This window comes from Myripristis murdjan, chromosome 6, assembly GCF_902150065.1.
Source record: "Myripristis murdjan chromosome 6, fMyrMur1.1, whole genome shotgun sequence".
NCBI lineage: Eukaryota > Metazoa > Chordata > Actinopteri > Holocentriformes > Holocentridae > Myripristis > Myripristis murdjan.
The window spans coordinates 23,480,873-23,502,545 of record NC_043985.1 but is presented as its reverse complement, the minus strand read 5'-3'; the positions used below and the strand labels follow the sequence as shown (position 1 = coordinate 23,502,545).

The 21,673-nt window shown below is 40.6% G+C and overlaps 1 protein-coding gene across 1 annotated transcript; it reads left to right on the top strand.

Moving 5' to 3' along the window:
• On the top strand, positions 1 to 17,283 carry rfx4 (regulatory factor X, 4). The gene is made up of 18 exons (XM_030052897.1): positions 1 to 98; positions 2,906 to 2,992; positions 3,353 to 3,413; positions 5,400 to 5,523; positions 7,456 to 7,517; positions 7,916 to 8,129; positions 8,585 to 8,662; positions 8,872 to 9,035; positions 9,480 to 9,580; positions 9,741 to 9,799; positions 9,913 to 10,057; positions 10,446 to 10,540; positions 11,106 to 11,223; positions 12,174 to 12,293; positions 13,193 to 13,354; positions 13,482 to 13,647; positions 13,787 to 13,925; positions 17,011 to 17,283. The coding sequence occupies exons 1-18, from the start codon at positions 56 to 58 to the stop codon at positions 17,281 to 17,283; spliced, it is 2,211 nt and encodes a 736-aa protein (XP_029908757.1). The 5' UTR covers positions 1 to 55.
• The last annotated feature ends 4,390 nt before the right edge of the window (positions 17,284 to 21,673 follow it).

The following is a 21,673-nucleotide window of genomic DNA, read 5'->3' as shown; positions in this document are numbered from 1 at the left end:
GAAACGTGCACTAAGCCATTTTCTTGGAGGAGCCAGTGTCGTTGATGGGAAGAGGATGCATTGCGGGCTGCTGGAGGAGCCTGATATGGATTCCACAGGTTAGTCCCACTGTGTTTTTTTTTTTTTTTCTTGCTTTGCCTTGCCTGGATGTGAGGAGAAAATCAGCTTCTGCTCAGGAACACTGCCCATGCGTCTGCTGCTGGACCTCTGGAAGTCTAAAACTTTCTCTGTAGTCATTTAGAGGAAGCATCTGGACGTTTGATTGATGATTTTACTTTTTTTTTTTTTTTTTTTTACCGTCATTAATTCAATCTCACATTTTGACTTAATCATCATGCATAGTGTTGTTGCCCATAAGCAAAACTTTTAAATCTGCTGATTTAAAAAAAAAAAAAAATGCAGAATGTAATTAAATATTCCTTTAGTTTTTAACAACATCTCTGCGAATTGCTGGTGCTGGATTTTTTTTAAAGCGTCTATTTAATTAAAAAATTCCATTATTTCAAAGGAAAATAAAACACAAACACAGCAAACACACAATATGGTGCACTTTACACCTGCTCCTTGTAGCTTACTTTTTGCATTACAGCCGAATTTGGGAAAAAAAAAAAAACAACAACTTAGTAAGCATGATCTAAGTAAATCAAATGAAAACTGCCATAACAGTAAGAATTTATGAGTAAAATATATTGTTTTATATACATTTCTTTATGTAGTAGAAGTGTACATGCTTTATTTTGCTTTGAGAAAGTATTTTAACACTTACTATGCAGTATATTAAATTAAAATCAATGTATTCATAAAGTCATTGCAGTTTATTTTTTGTGGCATCATTTGTTAAAATTAAGATAAACTGAACTCTGATTACTGAACTTTAATAAGTCTAAAAGATTAAAAAAAAAAAAAAAACTGCTTCTTAGCGCACTGGTGTAGTTTCGGGGGCAGTTTAGTGTTGAAAGTGCATTAATAAATGAGCTAACATCCGTTTCACTTGTTGATCAAATTTAATCCAATTATTTAGATCCCCAACTTATCTGTGCCTGTGGCAAATGAAGCTTGGGATTTGAGCCTCTGTGGAGAATTAGCTTCACTTCAGTGGACTCACTTTTTGATGTCCAGGCTTTGGCTTTTTTCAGATGGACACGACCAGTCGCTGCACAAAACGAGCCAGTGTCATGATTAGAGACGTCAAAATCTGTATTTGTGGGCTTTTGAGTGACACCGCCGATGTTTTATTGAGCATCAATAAAACAAATGCCCCTTCTGTTTTTCTTAATTGTGCAAAAAACTCATGCATATTTTGTAGAATAGCATTAACACTGAGTAATAGTAATAGTCACAGTATGAATTTGGACTATCAAGTTATTATTTAATAATGAGGGTATTTTATTAACAGTACATATTTGTCATAACGAGGAAAAAAAATCCTGAGTTGCTGTGTGTGCTGTGACCAGAGGGCCTTGAGCTCGCTCTCTCTGTTGCCGTGGAGCGATGGGACGCTGATGGCAGTCTGACCTTTTCTCTGAGCACGTGCCACACATCTAGGTGTAGATTCCTCGTCGAGTGAAAACTTCTAAGTCCCTAAAACTTTTCAATTTCTGTGACCTCCTGTGAAACCCCCCCACCCCACACACACACACACACACACACACTTTGACGGGACAAGGTCGCCGTGCCAACCATCTGTCCTGGCAACTGCTGCTATGGTGACTGTTATCAGTTCCCATGCAGAAAAAAAGGGATTTACATGAGTTTGAGAAATATTATGTGGTGTTTTGTTTGTTTGTTTGTTTGTTTGTTTGTTTTTTGCGTTTTGTTTTGTGTTTGTGTGTTTGTTACAGCAGTGAAAACCAGAAGTGTTTAAGTTTGTTTTCTTAACCTGCTTAAGTTTGTTATAGAATACTTTTTCCACTACATTTCATGCCAAATACACTTTTTTACTCCACAGTGCTTCTCAACACTGTTAGTTACTTAGTGGTTATGAAGGGTTTGCAAAACAAGCTGTGATCTTTGTACATTGATTTTATTCTCATAAACTTTGAGCCTGAGAGGAAACAGGAAGCAATCAAAATCAACATTCCAGCTTATCATTTATAGAAAACTGATTCCTGACTGACTGGCTGACTGATTGACTGATTAAAGAATGCTTCCTTGCACTGAATTAAATAAGCATTATGTGATTTTAAACATGTACATTTACCAGGCGAATACTTTTAGTCAGAAAAAGAAAAAATAATTTAAAATGCAGGACCGTTCCCTCAGCCTGTTTCTATATGAAAGCCTTTGTGCTTCACGACTGCTCCGTCCCAGAAAGGACACCAGTCGAGCTATTTCTAAGTAGAAATTAAAACAGGACAATGGCCTCTATTCCACGAGACCGGTCCAGCAATGTGCGCAGGCTCTTTTAGGCAAGTGTGTTCGCTTGTAGTCCCCCCCAGGAACAATGCAGGATTCCTGCCGTTTTGGTGAAAACATCTCAAATAGAGCCATGGCTGCGCTGGTGCCCATACAATCGATTGTTGTCAGCTCAGCTCGCCCTGTCACATTAGTGACATTTAAAGTGTCCTCTATAGGCACTGATTTGCCCTGTTGATATAAATACAGCCTTGGGTCTTTTCTACAACTGAACAAAATGGCTCATTCACTAAGTTTTACAAGTGACACCTGTTGTAGTTTTAGTGCACATTAATAAAACAAAACCTAGAAGTGAAGCAGCTGTAGCACGCATTGAACACAGAGTGACGTTTCGGCCCACAGAAAAATTTCTGAGTCACATTCTTACGACCGAAAGCCTCATGAGTGTTTCAGTCAGAATCACCATGTAATGTGGTCCCATGTTCTCTCTGAGCTGAATCAAAAAGTGGTATGTTTTTCTGTTTTGTCTGAACGGTGATGTGTTATCTAGAGAGCTGGATTGAAAGATGCCTCATTGAGAGTGAGAGCAAGCGGTACTCCAGTCACACCTCCCTGGGGAATATGTCCAATGATGAAAGTAAGCACGAATGACTTGTTTTCCTCCACGCAAAAGCTGCTGTTGTGTCGACTGAATGTTGCACACTGTTGCTTTGCAGTGCAGTGCAGTCCTTAGCCCTCATTCATTCATTCATTTATTCATTCATTCATTCATATTATTGTTAATGTATTGTGTATGCGACAGTTTGTGTTGTGAAGCCATATGTGCAGGCCTTAGTGCAATTATTCTACCTAAAGTATTACGTAACAAAAGTTTTGAAAAAGTATTCATGATATGGTTTCTTCTTATTATTGTTTTGGTTTTGTAAATATTTGTTAGTGCCACATTTGTGTTGTCACCCATGTATATGTTATATAAACCAAATATTTTATGTTATAGATGAAGAAAAAGAAAATAACAGAGCCTCTAAACCGCATTCGACACCAGCAACTCTGGAGTGGTAAGTTTTTTGTGTTTGTGTTAGTTTTGTTTTTTGTGTTTTTTACCTTTATTTTGTCCTTTGGTAATGAAGTGTGAAAATGCAAATGTGCAAAATCCACATTCCCATTTAGTCTCAAACTGCAGCAGTGACATGGGGATTTCAGACTTGTGCCTGGAATCCCCATGAGTCCATCTTGTCAGAGACAAAAAGCCTCTTTACTCATTTAGTGAGTCAACATTTTTCATCAATCATCCGGGTTTTTAACTTCAGCTGTGGAACAAATGTTCAAAAGCACAAGAAAAAAAAGTCTGAGTGTCATGTACTTAGAATCAAGTTAATAATAATAATAATGATAATACGTAGTGATAATAATAATGATACCTTTTAACAATGTTTGCCTTTTGAATAATTCATGGCAAAATTCCCCTTTACATTTAAATAAGTCCTGACAACATTTATAATATTTACTGGTGATTCTCATACCAAGATTAATTTTTAGCCATGCTAGATATTAAGAAAATCTCTATGAATAATTGTACATGGCCCATCTGTTGGACACACTGAGTCGTGTTATGAGTAACATATCTGATCAGACATGATGATATCCACCTGAGATCAGTGAGAAAAAAGGGGCTCAAAAAAGGGGCAAAAATAATTTCATAAATAAAAGGTGAGTTAGTAATGAGATGGGAGACCATTTGAATGCAAAAGTCTAATATTTAATTTGAGCGGGCTCGAACAGCAGCAGGGAACACAAAAAGTGAACATGCAGTCCTCCGGCTGACGTGATGCTAAAATCGTTTGAGGAGCTGATTCACATCCGTCTCTTCATGTCCCTGTTCCCATGTTCACAGAAATGTAAATATTAAACTGGATTTTTTAAAAAAAATAATTTTCATATGCAGCTGATGGAAGGATTTACATTATGTCTCAGTGAAGCAAAAATACAGATTAAATCGTTTTTGTTTGGGTTGTTAATGAATGCTGGAAGAAGTAGTATATTGAGTTACTGTTACTTGGTTTCTTCACAACTTAATCTTTCATCTGATTATGCCTCTATAATTAAGCAAACACACACACACCACACACACATAGATAGATAGATAGGTAGATAGATAGATATTTTCTCCTGTAATATTTTGAATCAACATTTTGTTCCTATAGTGAAAATAAAACTTTGAGGCAGATGTTATCGTGATCAAAATAGAAACTGGATTCAGTTATTAGACTGCATGTCTTCAAAATAAAAAGTGTTAACGGCTTACAGTACAAACTGTAGTACGTTGTTACTGTTGCATCTTGGTCTTTTTATTGTTTTTGGTATCGTAGATCAGAAATTCCTATCAAAAAAATGATACTTTGGGTTTTGGTGATAGTCACTAGTGAAAATGCACATTTCAAATTCCTGTCATGATTTTCATATAAGCTGCGTTGTACATCTCATATCATACATGGACACAAAAAGGCACAATTCTGTTTCCCTGTGCTCGTTTTAGTGTATTTACATTATCAGAGCTGCTCTGATCTACATGCATATCCTCCTGCCTGAAAACATCTGCATCCACTGGACGAATCTGAGGAGAGAGTGGCAGCACAGTGTGTCTGCTCTCGTGAAAACAGGCTTGACTCAAATTAACCGCTGGAGAGAGACGTGCTCTTTAGGCTGATTCCTTCACTACATATTTTAATCAAATACAGCAACGATCAAGGACTACATGTTTCTAAAGTAAAGTAAGAAACAGCTCAGTATCACATTGACTGCACTGAGATCACTGCATTGCATATATATTTGCTTACCAGCATGAGGTCTGGTTTCTCACATTTATTTTATTTTCCTTAAGCACCTTGCCCCCTGCACATTTACACATAAAATCAGATCCGTCTCCATGCTTTTTCTTGAAATGCTATGAATCCTGTATAAAAGTCTTAGTTTCAATCATTAGCAGTGCTGACCAGTATTTAATTTTGTGGGGGGTTAATGATAAAACTCATTGTCACTTGCAGGCTGGAGGAGAACTATGAGACAGCTGAAGGTGTGTGTATCCCCCGAAGTGCCCTCTACATGCATTACCTAGACTTCAGTGAAAAGCAGGACACACAGCCTGTGAATGCTGCCAGCTTTGGAAAGGTACACTTCAACACTCAGGTGGTAAAAAAAAAAAAAAAAAAAAAACTTTAGAGGAATATTAGTGTTGGGTGACTCGAGAATAAAGTAAATAGAAATTTTAATGACATTGTGATGCATTGCTTCCTTTAGAGTTCTGTGCTGTATCCCAGTTCATTGTGAATTATTTTTTTAAGGTTTCAAGAAATTTTGGAAGCCACTTTGTGCTGATTCATCATTCCCATATGCTTCCAGTGTAACTCAAAGTCTACTCTAAACACTCAGAAAACCCACAAAATAAAAGTGCTTAGTTAACATCTGTGGAAAAGTTTGTCCATTATGCTTTTAAGATACAAGATGTGGTGAGATGCAACACAGTAATTTTAAAAAAACAACAACAAAAAGACGACACCTCTGAGGTTAGCATGGCTTCCTCTCAGATTGAAAATGGAGAACTTTTGGCTTATTAGTATATGCTTAAAGATACAAAACAAATTTGAGAGAAATTAGGACAAAAAGGCTCAAAAACCCAAACGCAGGTTGAATCAGACGGCCATGCTGGTTCAGAAATCCTGTTTTTTTTTTTTTAATCGTTTCATGAGGCAAATACACACATGCTCTGACGATTTTCATGCATGGACCCTCTCTGCACAGCAGTTCTCTCCGGTGTCAAAGCTGTATCAGCTCAAGTTTGGTGTGAAGCAAAGCTCTGCGGTGGCTGTGCCTGACCACTGAACACATAATCTAGATCCAAAGGAGATGATGTGCTTGCCTCTGTTCCCACAACCCCGAGAAGTTCCTCAATCTACCTACCCCCAGCCACCCCCTGCACCCTGGACCCTGGCCCCAACCCCCAACTCTGCCCACCCCCGCCCCTCCAGAGCTCCTGTCGGAAGATATTGAAAAAGAGAAGGGGCCTGGATTAATGTGTAATTAAAGGAAATTTGGAAGGGTGAGATGTTGCGGAATGTTAGATCAGTGGCTGGAGCAGTGTGGGGTGTCCTTTAGGAAGGCTTCATTGATTCAGGACAAAAAAACGAGAGAGGGCCCGGGCTGCCTCCCTGTCTGCTCATTTATCAAGCGGGGCCTGACAGAAACTTCACAGCTTGGCCTCTTTTTTCATCCCACACAATGGAGAGCTACACTGTTTGCTAAAGTTTCTGCACCGGGAGTTGGACCAAGGAGCCAATCTCATGGACAAAAAGAGAGGAAAGGAAGAAGGAGGGAGTGGAAAAGAGAGAGAGCGAGAATAAAGTGAGGGTGGGGGAGGGGTGTGGATGCGGGTTTAGGGGGTAGATTTTTAAGAGATTGTTGATATTGCAAAAAAAAAAAAAACTAATACTCCTGTACTTGTCATAAATGGATACCCTCTTTTGCAGACCTCCTTGAGGCTTAAGCTATGGGAATTTCACATTATTCTCCTGCAGATCCTGTATACATATTATATTTTATAATCACTAATATACACTGTGTTTAGTGTATATCAGTGGATTTTTCTGTGTTTTTCCATGTTGATTAAATCATTGCAAAAATTCAAAATTCAAAATTCAAAAGCAGAAGAACTTGGGCTTCTGTTAAGTTTGGTGGAGTTGTTCTTCGAGGTTGAGGGATGTCCCACGTGTGAATACAACAACAATAAAAAAAAAAAAAGAAGAATCCCTAAGGACTCTCCTCCGTAGTAAAAATAGCAAAGTGTGGCCATGACGTGTGGGTGTGTTTTTAAGACCTGTTTAACATGACTTAATCCAATGAAAACAAATTTATTTTCACTATAGAAGAGAGTGCCTTGGGGGACTTTTCTGTTTTTGCTGTTGAAGATCTTAACCGTCCCCACGTGCCACCTGTTTTCATCTGTTTTTACTGTTCCCTAAGGAAAAAAATCACAATGATAAATCCATGTTCAGCAGCTCCGCATGCAGCCAAGAAACTGACTTTCTCTCTTCTTAAATTCAACAGATTATAAGACAACAGTTTCCGGCGTTAACTACCAGACGACTGGGGACGAGAGGGCAGTCGAAGTAAGTTATGGTTTGTCTTTTGATATCAATACTTTGAGTTTTCAGCAAAAAAAAAAAAAAAAAAAGAAAAAAAGAAAGAAAGAAATGACCCAAAGCCCTCATTTGTTGCCCTTGAAGCTGCTCAATCCAACATCAGGTTTATTATTCATTCTTGATATAAGTATTTCTCAGTGTGTAGCAGGTGAGAATTTATGTTTAATCTCTGGATCACATCATGAAATCTGACGGAGGCATGATTGAACTACTAGGTTTTTTGTATTTGTTTTGTGCAAAATTGTGTTTTTGTTTTTTTTTCTGCAGTTTTCTTCCTTCATTTTCAATAGGCTAGAGAAGCTGCCGTATTGTATTTACTCTTAAAAAAGATCTTACTTCAGCTGTGATCCCTCTCTTCTCCTCAGGTACCACTACTATGGCATCGCGGTGAAGGAGAGCTCTCAGTATTATGACGTGATGTACTCCAAAAAGGGAGCGGCGTGGGTGAATGAGACGGGGAAGAAAGAGGTCACGAAGCAGACAGTGGCGTATTCACCACGCTCCAAACTGGGGACACTCCTGCCAGAGTTTCCAAATGTCAAAGACCTAAATTTGCCCGCCAGCCTGCCAGAAGAGAGGGTAAACAGGACTTTTAAAGTCCATCCTCACAGCCCCCCCTCTCCCTGCCATCTCACCATCTCTGTGCCCCCTCTGGCTCCAGCCTTTTATCTGCCCCAGGACCTTCACTGGGTCTGCGTTTAGAGAAGGACCTTGAGGATTTATATGCTGGCTCCTCTCTAACTCTTAATCTTTTGGGGAGATAATAAGATCCAGCGATGGACAAAGGACAGGCACTAGCTGTCCAGCTTTTAAAAGGGGGGCCATGATTTTAAATGGTTTGTGTGTTGCTGATCTCTAAAGCTTGTTTTATATAACTTCGCTCCAGCCTAGACCTGTAACAGGTATTTATTGGTGCACATGCTTTGTTCAAGATTTATTTTCTTGTTTTGTATCTTTCCTTTAGTGGCCCCCAAAAGAGAGAAAGCCATTAAGTTTGTGATATATTTAGATTAATGCTCTATTCTTGCCCACAGGTGTCAACCTTCATCATGATGTACAGAACACACTGTCAGAGGATACTAGACACGGTCATACGAGCCAACTTTGATGAGGCAAGGTTTATCCTCTGTTAGACCGCATTTTTCCTTCTTTAACTTTTCATTTCTTCATTTTTATCCACTTCCATTAGATCAAAGTAAAAGCCCAAATAGTTTTTTAAGATGCCACTCTAAAGTCCCTATATTCGGAAACTGCTAAATAAGGAATATAATCATTAATTCATAGAAATACTGAATATTATGGTTTGTATGGTCCATTCTAGGTCCAAAGCTTCCTGCTCCACTTCTGGCAAGGCATGCCGCCCCACATGCTGCCTGTCCTCAGCTCCTCCACGGTGGTTAACATTGTCGGTGTGTGTGACTCCATCCTCTACAAGGCCATTTCTGGGGTGTTGATGCCCACCGTCCTGCAAGCACTGCCTGACAGGTGAGCAGCAGTCACACGGAAACAGCACAGAAAAATTAATAGCCATTATAATATTGGGCTGTAAGTGGAGGTTAACTAGTGGATGTCTGGTTATCGCCGTTCTGATTTAGTTGTTAACACCGTAGCTTATCTTTATTTGTCCAATCTTCAGTGTAAAAAGCATTAAGTGTTGTATTGGTGGTACAGACGTAATGCAAATCGTTTAGTTCAGTGAGAAGAGCTGTGTACTAATGTTCAGTTCAGTGCTAGTTTTTTTTTTTTTTTTCAGTGCTGAAACTGGACAATATGTGAATCATGTTTAAAATAAATACAAAAGGAAATGTGTCAATGGTGATTGCTCTGGATTTTTAAGCAGTGAAAAGTGGGCAAATCAGGAAAATGAAACCAAACCATCAGAGTTGTCTAAGGCGTGTGCTGTATTTCTGCTTTCCTTCACCCATTCAGTTTGACTCAGGTTATCCGAAAATTTGCCAAACAGCTTGACGAGTGGCTTAAAATAGCACTTCACGACCTACCTGAAAACCTGAGGAATATCAAGTTTGAATGTAAGTGGCCACATTTTGAAATGCACGTTGCATTGTGACAGTTTACAGATAATATTTGACGCACTTGTATCTTTAAGAAGAAAAAAAAAAGAGGAATCTCTGATTGGACATGCCGACAATTATAGCGTAAACCATATTTTTCTCTTCCTTTTATTTCCAGTATCCAGAAGATTTTCTCAGATTCTAAAGCGGCAAACATCATTAAACCATCTATGTCAGGTGCCATATCATTCTGTGAATTTAATAAAATCCATATGAACAAATATGGCTGATAAGGAATATGGGTATACTCTTGTATGTAATATAAGTCCGGTTGATTTATCTGTCCCCAGGCATCGAGAACTGTGATACACAGCGCTGACATCACATTTCAAATGCTGGAGGACTGGAGGAATGTGGACTTGAACAGCATCACCAAGCAGACACTTTACACCATGGAGGACTCACGGGAGGAGCACAGGCGGCTTATAATCCACTGTAAGTCGACAAAAAGGGCGTCTGACTATGTGCAGGAGATTGAGAAACACACTTCACTTCCACGCAAGCGGTCGGCGCTCAAATAACACGCCGAGGGGCAATCATTCCCACGGCCAGAAGAGTCAAGCATTAATGATGGAGACCAAAAGGTTAAACAAGTTCGCTCTCCTCTGAAACACCCTGCGGAGCATCTCCAATTCATTCCCGTGTCACTCCTCAGAGTTTGTCCTGATGGGGTCAGAGGTCGTGGATATGCAGAAGCTGTTGCATAAAGATGCCATTCCAAATCACTCATAGTTTTTGTGCATACCAATTAATACCCAGGGTTCGATTTAGTTTCTCTGTAAATATTATCATGTCATAACCTCGTACCTCGTCCCTGTCCCAGTGTATCAGGAGTTTGACCGTCTATTGGAGGAGCAGTCTCCAATTGAGGCCTACATCGAGTGGCTGGACTCCATGGTGGACCGCTGTGTAGTCAAGGTCAGAAAAAACACTTTTATTTGTTTGTTTTCACTGATTTGGAAAAATGGATGCTAATAGTTCCTCTGACTCAGCACATTCTTGAGTCGTTCATGTCGTTTCAAGTCCCACAGCTTCAATTTACACACCTCGCTTTTCTTGTTAGATGCCGGGAGGTGACTTTAAATTGAATGTTTGAAGTATTCATACAGCAACACTCTGATAATTATGTCTCAAAAAAAAAAGAAAAAGACAACTGCAGCTGAATGCCTCTTGTGTCTCCATGCCTTTCTTACTTGTAGGCACTTACGTCGCAATCCCCCTAGTTAATGATGTCTTCAAGTTTCCCATTTGTGGCCATTATGTGCCAGATATGGGCTTGTAAAATTTGGTTGCCCTGGCAACGTCTTGGACTACCCAGACAATAGTTCAATAGGAAGGCGTGTCCCCGGGGGCAAATTAAATAGTTGACTTGTTGACATGTTTTTCGTTCCTGAGGGTTAAGCCCCAATACGGACCTAGGGGTTAATTCTACCCCGGCATCCCAACCCTTCCCCCTCTTTTCTCATGGAAATGTTCTCTCTAGGTGGCAGGGAAGAGGCCCGGGTGCCTGAAGAAGGTGGCTCAACAGTTCCTGCTGATGTGGTCGTGTTTTGGTACCAGAGTCATCCGGGATATGACCCTCCACAGTGCACCCAGCTTTGGTGAGCAGTTAATTCTCTGTCTGTCACGCTGCTCTTTCATCCAGCAGACAGGAGATGTATGTGTTCTTGAAGGGATGGCAGTGAAACTTGGATAAGTACATAGAAAGCTACTATTCTGTGTAGGTTTAATGCAACTAAATAAAAAAAAAAAAGAAGAAGAAGTTTCCACCATTCTCTTCAAAATTCAGAGGTAAGAATGACACGTAAAATGGCTCCCTTTCTGGTCCCGAGTCCCTACTTTATGAGCTTGCTGTGCATGGTGCAAGGTTTTAAGTTAGGGGCTGTAAAAAAGAACGGAAGAAAAGAAAATGGCTTCTCTTCCCCCTATTTCACTCCTTTACCCCTGTCTGTGAATATCAAAGACACAGCTGGTTGCAGTGTTTTGATAAAGCAGGTCTCTGTGCAAAAACAGCTAATTAACAAAGGCCACCCCTCCCCTCTGCCAATGTGTTTGTCTGTCTTTCCATTTTATGACTGGTCAGTGTTACACTGCGCTCTCCGAATAGCTGCAAGTGTTTATTATGTGCGCGGCGGCGGCAACGACCAGCACAATGACACAATTATGACACTCCCTTCCATGCCACGGTCTCATCTTCCATGCGACCCGGGGGTCAGCTGACATATTTTTGGCACTGACTTGGTATCAGGAAACAACCCCGCTTGCTTCTTTTAACAACAGTGGCCCTCCTGTCACTCTGGAGGATATGAGGTCATCACTCAGATGTTTTTAAAGACCATTCACACTAAACAGTCCGTCATCTATGCCTATATGTTTGAACCCAAAACATGGACAGACATTATTTCTTGCATTTCTTGTTATGACATAGTCACTTTTAAACATTATATTCCACATAACCTCTTTTTTTTTTTTTTTTTGTTCAAGCCACATTCTCTGTGTCTAAATCATTCACATTATAATCTAAGACATCCTTTTATGTATCTGTATGCAGGGTCCTTCCATCTCATCCATCTTATGTTTGATGATTATGTGCTTTACCTGCTGGAGTCCCTGCACTGCCAGGAAAGAGCCAATGAGCTCATGAGGGCCATGAAGGGAGAGGACAGCACAGGTGAGCCTGCTAACAGTCGCAATCTCTTTGATAACCTTGGCTTTGAAAATTTAGAGCGTTTTTGGCCAGTTTTGCACATGTGGCGCTCAGCTGACGTCGTTCCCTTATCAGTTCTTGGCTCTTACAGCTCATACATGGTGCAAGTCACCACTTTATTCTTCTGCAAATTCTCTGAAGCAATAGCTAAGGTGTACCTATATCCCAAAGTCCTCTGTTATAAATGGTGGTCAATTTGAGATACAAAAGGCAGCGTGGTGAAATGTTACGATGGTGCTCAGGAGCAAACAACATATGCAAAGTAGGAGATGGAGCCGCCAGAATATATGCAAATAAAAGAAGGATTTATTTGGGTACTGAACAGACTTACAGTCCCAATTTTTTATTACAAAGGCCCGAGGAAAAGGCTTGGGAATAGAACGTGGATAAACAAAAGACTTACAAACCACGTTTCGCCTGAAAAGGTTTACCCGCAGAAGCCTTTCAGGCAAAACGTGGTTTGTAAGTCTTTTGTTTATCCACGCTCTATTCCCAAGCCTTTTCCTAGTAGCTTTGTAAAAAAAAAAAAAATGAGACTTAAAGTCTGCTTAGTACCCAAATGCACCCTTCTGTTATTTGCATGTATTCTGGCAGCTCCATCTCCAATTTGAAGTGCATACTCTAAGAAATGAGAGGTTATGAAACTCTCAAAACTTAGGAATGTTTTGTCACCAAAGTTATGAATATTGACCCTAAATTAAGCAGAAGTTATCATTTAATTCATTACCAATATGCACAGATTTTATGCTTTGACATCAAAATGTGTGTTTTTCGTGTGCCCCATTTGAACCTTTTCAGTTTTTTTGGCTCCCATCAGCACAGTATTAACTAAGTGTGTTTCTTCTCTTGACATTTTTGTTTAGCAGAAAGAGAGGAGGAGTTTGTGGTGACAGAGACCACGCCCACCTCCTCATCTCCCGGGCCCTATTCCCCAGCCCAGTCTGTCCACTCAGCGGGTGTCCCCTCCACCGTCTCCCCCACAACAGCCCTATCGCCGGAGTACACCGGAGTCACCGCCACAACAGGTGAGACGGGAGCAGGCGACACGCAGCCACACCAGCCATCCTAAATGAGCTGGGTTTGACAGGAATCACAACACATAGCCTTATCTCTGCCAACACTTCTGTCTCTGTGTGCACTTGTGTCTGCCAGGCGCTGTTCAGTCATATACCTGGTCCCTTACATACACAGTGACAACAGCAGGCGGCTCCACTCCAGAGAGCGGACAGCAGCTGTCCTGTATGCGGAACAGCGCTCCAGTGCCCCCTCCGTCCTCTGCCCATCGGATGCCGGTCTATGCCCACAGGGAAGAGCATGGGTGAGCCATCTGAACATTTAAATACACTTCAATATGTTATTTCGCATGTCGTTAATCTGATTCTTCTCGTTAATATCATTGGTGACATTTTATATTTGGGTAAAGAATTCCTTTAAATGCTGTTTTTCCTCTCTCCTAGGTACACTGGTAGCTACAACTATGGCAGCTATGTGAACCAGCACCCCCACTCCATCCAGAGCCAGTATCCCAGCCTGGCCCATGAACCAGCCATCCCATCCCCCCTCCACTACTCCGCCTACCACCGCTCATCTGCACAGGTCAGTGTGGATCAGCTCACTTTTGGAATAGCTATCCTTAGATTAGAAACTGGATTATGTTCTTTAAGTAACTCTGACCAGAGAACTGAAAGCTGTATATTATGATACTGGCCCTGCAGAGGACAGAAAGGTAAGGTGACCCCAGGAGGTTAAGGGGTCACATGAAGCATTTGTTTGCAGTGCATGTGCATATTTATTGGTGTGAAAGAATTTTGTTGAAAAATTCAGTGGAAATCTCTGTTCATACTTAGCTTTAGGTACCTATTTTAAAATTAGCCATGTAATCAGTCAGAGAGCCTGTCAAAGTGCCCTTGAGCAAGAGACTTAACCCCTAATTGCTCCTGATGGACAGCTTGGCACCTTACATGGCAGCCTCTGCCATCAGTGTGTGAGTGTGTGTGAATGTGAGGCAAACATTGTAAAGCACTTTGAGCGGTTGGTAGACTAGAAAAGCGAGATAGAACTGCAGTCCATTTATTATTTACTATTTTAAGAATATAGATAAAAATATAGATAAAATAGAAGGGAAAAACAGTGAAACAGAAAAGATACACCATCATCTTCATGCTTCATCAGACTAGGTGGAAAAATAACCCAGTGGTTAGGGACCCTGTCCCTTAAAAGGGATGTTAAGTTTTTTTGCTACATCAGTGTGGCCACATTATTGATGAAGTCTCCTTAAGCAAGACACAAGTTACCTGCTCGTTCATTGTAAATCACTTTGGAAAAGAGTGCAAGCGAATGTGCAACTGCCCTTTATGTTTGCTCTTTACAGGTGTTTGCAGTTAACACCTTTTTCAGTCTTTTAGTTCAGTGAAAAAGTATGCATGCACGGTGTGCATCAGTGTCTGTTAACAACATCATCTTTACAGAGCAGACACATACAACATGAAAAGCAGAAGGGTGCACGCACAACCAAACCATTCTTTTGGCAAGCACTGAACTGAAAATCCTCCGCTGAACGAGTGAAAAGAAGAGTTCAGACACTGCAGATGCCCAGAGTACACAATAACACACTCATCTGAGTCAAGTTACCAAAATAGCCAAAATAACAATAACAAAATAACATCATATTCTCATATAACACAGCTTAATATAGTCACAATATTGCCCTAAAATACTAAAAGTGACCTTTTGGAGAAACACCAGCATATCATACCTAGCAAATGCCATGGATAACTAAATACATACCTGACCTTAGCCTCAGTCTGCTATAGGTGACATGTCAAAAAACATCTCATCAGTCTAGTACACATCAGTCTAGAGTCAATCATCATTATAAGACATGTAAAAAAGTGCAATAACACAATGCCTTTGATGCAGAAAATACACTCTAAATACAATCTGTGCAAACTGTTCCAGTGGGTAACATTGCCTATTCGCAGGTGGATGTAACATACAGAAATGTGCACTGAGATATGTACCAAGATGCAAAAATATGTCACAGATCAGACTGACAGCAGAGTCCAGAGCTGTGCATAGAAAAGGTGCAGGGTTGAAAAAGCTTCAGGGCCCTCCCAGTTGGCAGAGACTGGGCCTGTTGTGGCACAAGGCGTTGCTGAGGCACTCTTCATCTGCTACATCTTTGGACAATATTTCAACAACTACAACACTGGGGCAGGTGCTTTTCAAATCGATTAACTGAACCAAACACCATCAGATGACCCTTTTTAAAAATCTGCACATGCCTTGCGGAGTGAGCATAAAAAATGAAATGAAGACTCGAAGATGAGAAACAGGTTATTAGGATAAGATGATGCTGCTGATGCTGGAGCTTATAGGCTGTTAGCCATGTAGCGAGTGGTGTGAGTTTACCCTTCTGATGGTAATTTCCTGTCAAGGGCCCTCCAGCCTCCCCTGCCTTTATAGTGGGAGGAGATCAGCTGGGCCTCAGCAGTCTCAGTGTTTCTAAGTCCCTGAATCACCCTCTCCACACAGCGGAAGCAGACAGTGAAAGGTGGCTTGGTTGAGGCCAAGAGGGGCCCGGCTCTGTAACTCCCCTTCCCAGCACTCAATAGTCTCTTCATCTGCTTGAGCCAGTAGCCATAGACCCGAGCAAGGAGGCGTTTATTAAAATATTGTTATTCAATGGTCTCTTTTCTGCATGTGAACAAGAGGCAGCTGAGCGGTCCTTTCTGCTCTCTGACCTGTAGTGACCGTCTTTTTCCATGCCATGATCCCTCATAATAGAATCAACTGTAGTCTGTTTATATTTAGAGAGAAAAGGGAAAAGGGTCCTACTTCCACTTTTTCACCCTGGTTGGAGCTTAAATCGAGCACAAAGCCTTAGCTTTGTCTGTGCAAGTCGCTCAAGAAGTTAGGGATGGAGCCGAGACAAATGGAAAACTTTGTGAACTGCTGAAATTATTAGACAGCCACATTTAGACAGTGGTGTTTGTGTTCATGCACCATGGGCAACAAAAATATATCAGGAAAACCTCTCATTGTAGTGCAGATTTCAGTCGATTACCAGATGTGCCTAATTTTCTTAATTGAGTTAATTTTCTATTTTGACCACTGTGGTACAACTTGTGTAGTAATTTCCCTTGACAGGATATCATCGTAATAAGGGTCAGTCTGTTTTGCTTGCTACACGGCTAACAGTCACTGAGCTCCAGCATCGAACGCAATATGGGAGGGAAAATCTTCATTTGTACAATCACAAACTTTGCCAAGGTGCCTGACGTGATGATGAATGCAACTGTGAAAAAAAGTCTTCAGCACACTCAGATCTATGCAAAAAAAAAAGAAAGAAAAAGAATCTGGACCCAAACTCTAAAACATGCATTTATCCTGCCTTTCTAATCTAATCCGGACATTAAGTGCTTTCACTTGCATTTATCAACTAAAATATTGTTACATTTATGCACAATCATAATTGAATATAGTTTACCACCATTCTCCATGCTCCTTATGCCATTTTGTCAAGCCAGTTGCTGAGATATCTCAGGTGCTCTCAAATTATTACATGCTTTTCACAGTCTGCAGAAGTGCCAGTAATTTAATGGCTGTATATATTGCACACCCCAGATTGGAGGATTTCACTGCATCATCACAGCCTCTTCCTGTCCTTTCTTTTCCACAGTACCAGCTCAACGGCCAGATGTCTCGGATGGAGCCTTGCTTGATGAGCAGCACTCCTCGGTTGCATCCCACACCTGTTGCCCCCCGGTGGCCGGATGTCTCCCCTGCCAACAGCTGTTACACCAGCCCACCTATGCACTCGTCCCGCTATGCCTCCTCTGGGGACATGTACTCCCCGTTGGGCCCACGCAGGAACTCAGAGTACGAGCATTCGCAACATTTCCCCGGCTTCGCCTATATCAATGGAGAGGCCACTACAGGCTGGGCTAAATAGCGTACAGACACAGAGGAGGTCATCTGGATAAACCATGCACATGCAACACGCCTGCCAAGACGGTGGATGCAAACCAACCCAAGTCTCTGAATGCACCCAATCAAGTATATCAGAAAGAAGAGGAGTACCAGTGCAGAGTTATATGAATCATGGTACCGAGGGACTGACACCTTTACATCGTGCCAATCATCCAAATGATTGTGATGTTGTATGATGGTAAAATGAAACTGAGCAATTGTTTTCACTGTAAGAAAAAAAATATTGTTCAAATCATATAGTTTTGTCAAAAACTGGCAGCAGAATCATTGGATTGAAAGAAAGTGCAGTGCTCCTGCCAAGCTGTGCCTTTGTTTTTTTTAGGAATGTACACCACTGCCAGTGTTTTTAGCCCCTGTCAGTCTCTTCAGTCAGCACAAACATCATCCCACCAACACCCGGTCAGTAATATGCACCGTTGGTGGAGCTCTGTGCTGTAAGCTGTTACTGACGCCTGTACAATCCCTTAATGACACTGCTGTCTCTTCTCTGGGTCGACACTGTGCACCTCGTTGTTGTGGGTGTGGTGCAGCGGACCAGTCTGCTGCGGGACCTGGATATGCTGCCTTAACATCCATCCAGTCACATTGGCACCGAGCCAAAACCTATGGCTTCAGAGAGGAAAGATGTATTACCTTATGAAAGACCTTGATCGGTGTGTCAAAGTGTCTTTTCATCTTCACATGGGTAGTTTTTTTTTAATGGTTGAATGCTACGACTCAATAAAACTGTGTGTCTGTGTGTGTGTGTGTGTGTGTGTGTCTGTGTGTGGGTGTGTGTGTGGGCGCGCGCGTGTGTATTCTGTCGCAAGCTCATTTGCTGTTTTCTGTGTGACAACATATAGTATGTATTTTCTGTAACTTTGTAACATGGTGTATCCTTTATTTTCTATGTTACAGTTGGTATTTTGTTCTCTGTTTTGTATGGTTAGTAAAGGAAGCATTAACCTAGGGTTGTGTGTTTTATAATGCACTCAAAGCTACTGAGGACCTATTACCCTATGGGTATTTATAAAAAGGGAAAATATCAAAGTGTACAGTAACATAAATCATGTTTAGTCACTTTTCTGTAAATAAAAGCACTGGAAAACTTCTGTGGTGACTGTTAAACTGTCACTTTTTGAACTGATATGTGGAAAAAAATGTTGCCACATAAATAATTGCAAAATCCAAATCGAGTGATCTTTGTCAAATTTCTTCACCCTTCTCTTTATTCTGTCTGAAATGCACAAGGTGGCGATTGTAATCATATTATTTTAGCATTTTATATGATTCAGCACAATCTATTTCAGTGATGACTTATAATACAACTGTGTCTGTGCCGATACCTGTTACTGAAAAAGATGTCAAAGAAACATTTAATATAGTGTTCACTAATATGCCAAACTCATATGTCAAACTCAATTTTGCAGACACCATCGGCACATTTTGCTTTTCAAAAACCCATCGTTCTACTTAAAACCTTCTGTCAAATCTCTATTTTACATTTTTATGTTGACGAAGGAGAAAAAAGTCTCAAATCCTCTGAGCTGATTTTTACTTGTCTCTCTAAACATCCACCAGAGTTGAGATCATAATGGGGGTTGGGTGAGGGCCACGCTGCAGAAAGAATTACATTTCTATAGAGAGATCCTCCTGCTGCGTTGGGGTCATTGCACCTCAGTCCCACAACCTTTGACCTCTGACCCCTGCCTTGGTTTTTCTATATTGGAACATAGATCCCCTGTGTTACATGTGTCCGTCTCTCCAAACGCCTTCAAAGTTCACAACCAAAACCCTGAATGCAGCAAATCTGTTCTGACCAATGGCTCTTGTGCTAAAAAAAAAAAAAAATTAAAAAATGACAGCCTCCAATTCTGATTTAATTACCTGACCTTCACTGCAGAGTGGCGTCGTCAATATCCGCTGAAGGATTTTAGTGGAAGAGCGGTAACCCTCGGTGTGTGCTACACTGTGACATGAGCTGGGAGAGCCAAATGTCGTCAAAACCGGCCGGTTGCCACAGCACCACTTTATACATCGGCTAGAAAACATATTCTCACCCCTTTTGTCACCTGCAGTCAGCGGCCGCTCTATCAGGCCAGCTGTGCAGTCTAACGCAGCTCAATGCAACAGCTCTACCATAAATTCTACCTTTTAACAAAGTTTATAAAGTTCAGTTTTTGTTGGAGAATGTGTTAATTTAATTCTATGTTTATTATTGAGGTTGTAGTTTGCAGAAGTCTTGTACTGGACTACATTATATTGAAAGGTGTTTCTATTTTTTTGTCCTCCCTATTTATATACAATAAGGGAGACAGAATAGTGGAAACACCTCTCAGTAAAATGCAGTCCAGTACAACAGCACCACTAACTATGAGCTCAATGCCAAACATAGAATTGAATGAACACCTCTATTACTGTGACAAAAAGGAAACCTGAGCATTACAGGTATCATGAAAGTAAACTTAAAGCCAGAACAGTTGGATTGGATTAGATTAGATTGGGCAGGTGGACTTAATAAAGTGGCCACTGAGTGTATGTTTTGTGTTGTAATATTCATTTGGCGAAAGATTTATATTAACAAGGAAAGGGAATGTGTACAATTCCATTTATGCAAACATTTAGTTTGCAGTTTGTTGGCCTTGCACCGTTTGTGTTAATGAATGGTTGTGTTTACACCCTTTTAGTGATGTAAGAATGAATCATTTAGGCAACTGTAGCTCTGATTCACCTAATTGAGAGGTGAAGTTTTTCTGCTGAGTCAAATAAGCAGTGCATCACAGTGCTGACTGGCTCCTGAAAGTCTGACTCGATGACAGCTGCCCAACCGCTGATACTTTCTGGGACTTCGACAGCAACGGGAAGGCAGCATTTAAAATGTAATGTGTTCAGTCTTTCTCCATCAAGCATTTTATTCATAAGCCACGGTATCCCCTAGAGAACAGCGGGGAAAATGGGGGCTTGGCACAAACAGGACGAAAAAGTTGGAAACCACTTCTCTGTGAGGGGAGAAAATTCAGTAATTGCTTGGTGGGCTCAAAACAATGAGGTGCATAAAGAGCACACAACAGAACGCAGTGCTAGGCTCCTGCACTGCATGTTGGGATAGGCTGTGCAGCAGAAGCAGGACTGTCAAGGTAGGTGGTCTCTGTAGAGAGAGGGGGGGGATGACGTAACATCCTCTCAGACACATTTTCCATGCAGTGCAGAAGCCCACCACTGAGTCCTGTTTGCTCTTTGTGTTTTATTCTCTTGCACCTACCAGGCAATAAATACATCTTCACCGTTGGCTCGCTTTCAACTTTTCCCTTCTCATACCTATAACACACAGGAAAGCTCAGATTAGTCAATTAGTCATTGCCTCTTATATCCTGAAATAAGAATAGATATTCCTTTGCACCATAATCTATGATATCTGACACATGGACCAAACCGGGATACTATCAATGTTTTTTTTTGTTTTGTTTGTTTGTGATATGGGTAGTGAAAACCTATAGACTGTACTTTTTCTACTTTTTCTGTACTTTTCTTTCTTTGGATGACCAACAAATGATATTCATTGGCTGCCTGGCTGCTTGTGGCATCGCTCCCCTCCTACAAAACACATTATTATACCTCATAATGGGAAAAGTCACTGACTTTGAAATCACTTCCCTTAATTCTCAAATTACTAACTGGCATTTGGTTTTGCCATTAGTTGTGGGACTCTTTTCATATATACTTATCACTATTACATGCTTCATATATTTTTGGAAATTATTTCAATGACACACTTTTTTCATATTTTTGCTAGATTCTCAAATTCTAGGCGAATTATTCTGCATTCACATTTTCTTCTTTCAGGTCCAAGTAAATTCTAATGCTTCTTTCTCCTTTTTCTTTCTTTCTTTACATATACCAGTCATACTGTAATTCAGATTTTTCCTCTGACTTTTCACACAACTCCACACATTTTTTTCATATTTGTTATATTCTTATATTGTAGGTTACACATGCTGCATTCACTTTTTCTTGGTCAGATCTAATGCTGCTTCCTTTCTCTTTTTTCCCTTTTTTCCCCACATACTTTATGCTGTAATTCATTCATCACCTTATTTGTAAAGCATGGGAAAAGAGAAAAAATGTGCTGTACATTTGATTTGAATTTGGTAATATATACAGTATGTAGTCCATATGTGCAGGTATAAGTGTATGCATGTTTTTCTTTATTTTTGTTTATCTGTTGTTGTTTTGTTTATCTGTTTACTCACTATGCAATGCTGTTTGTCATGTTTAGCGTCTTATCAGCCCATGCGGGTTGGGCACCTTGAGTGCACGACACTTAAATAAAAATTCATTCATTCATTCATAGTTTTCCTCTCACATTTCACACA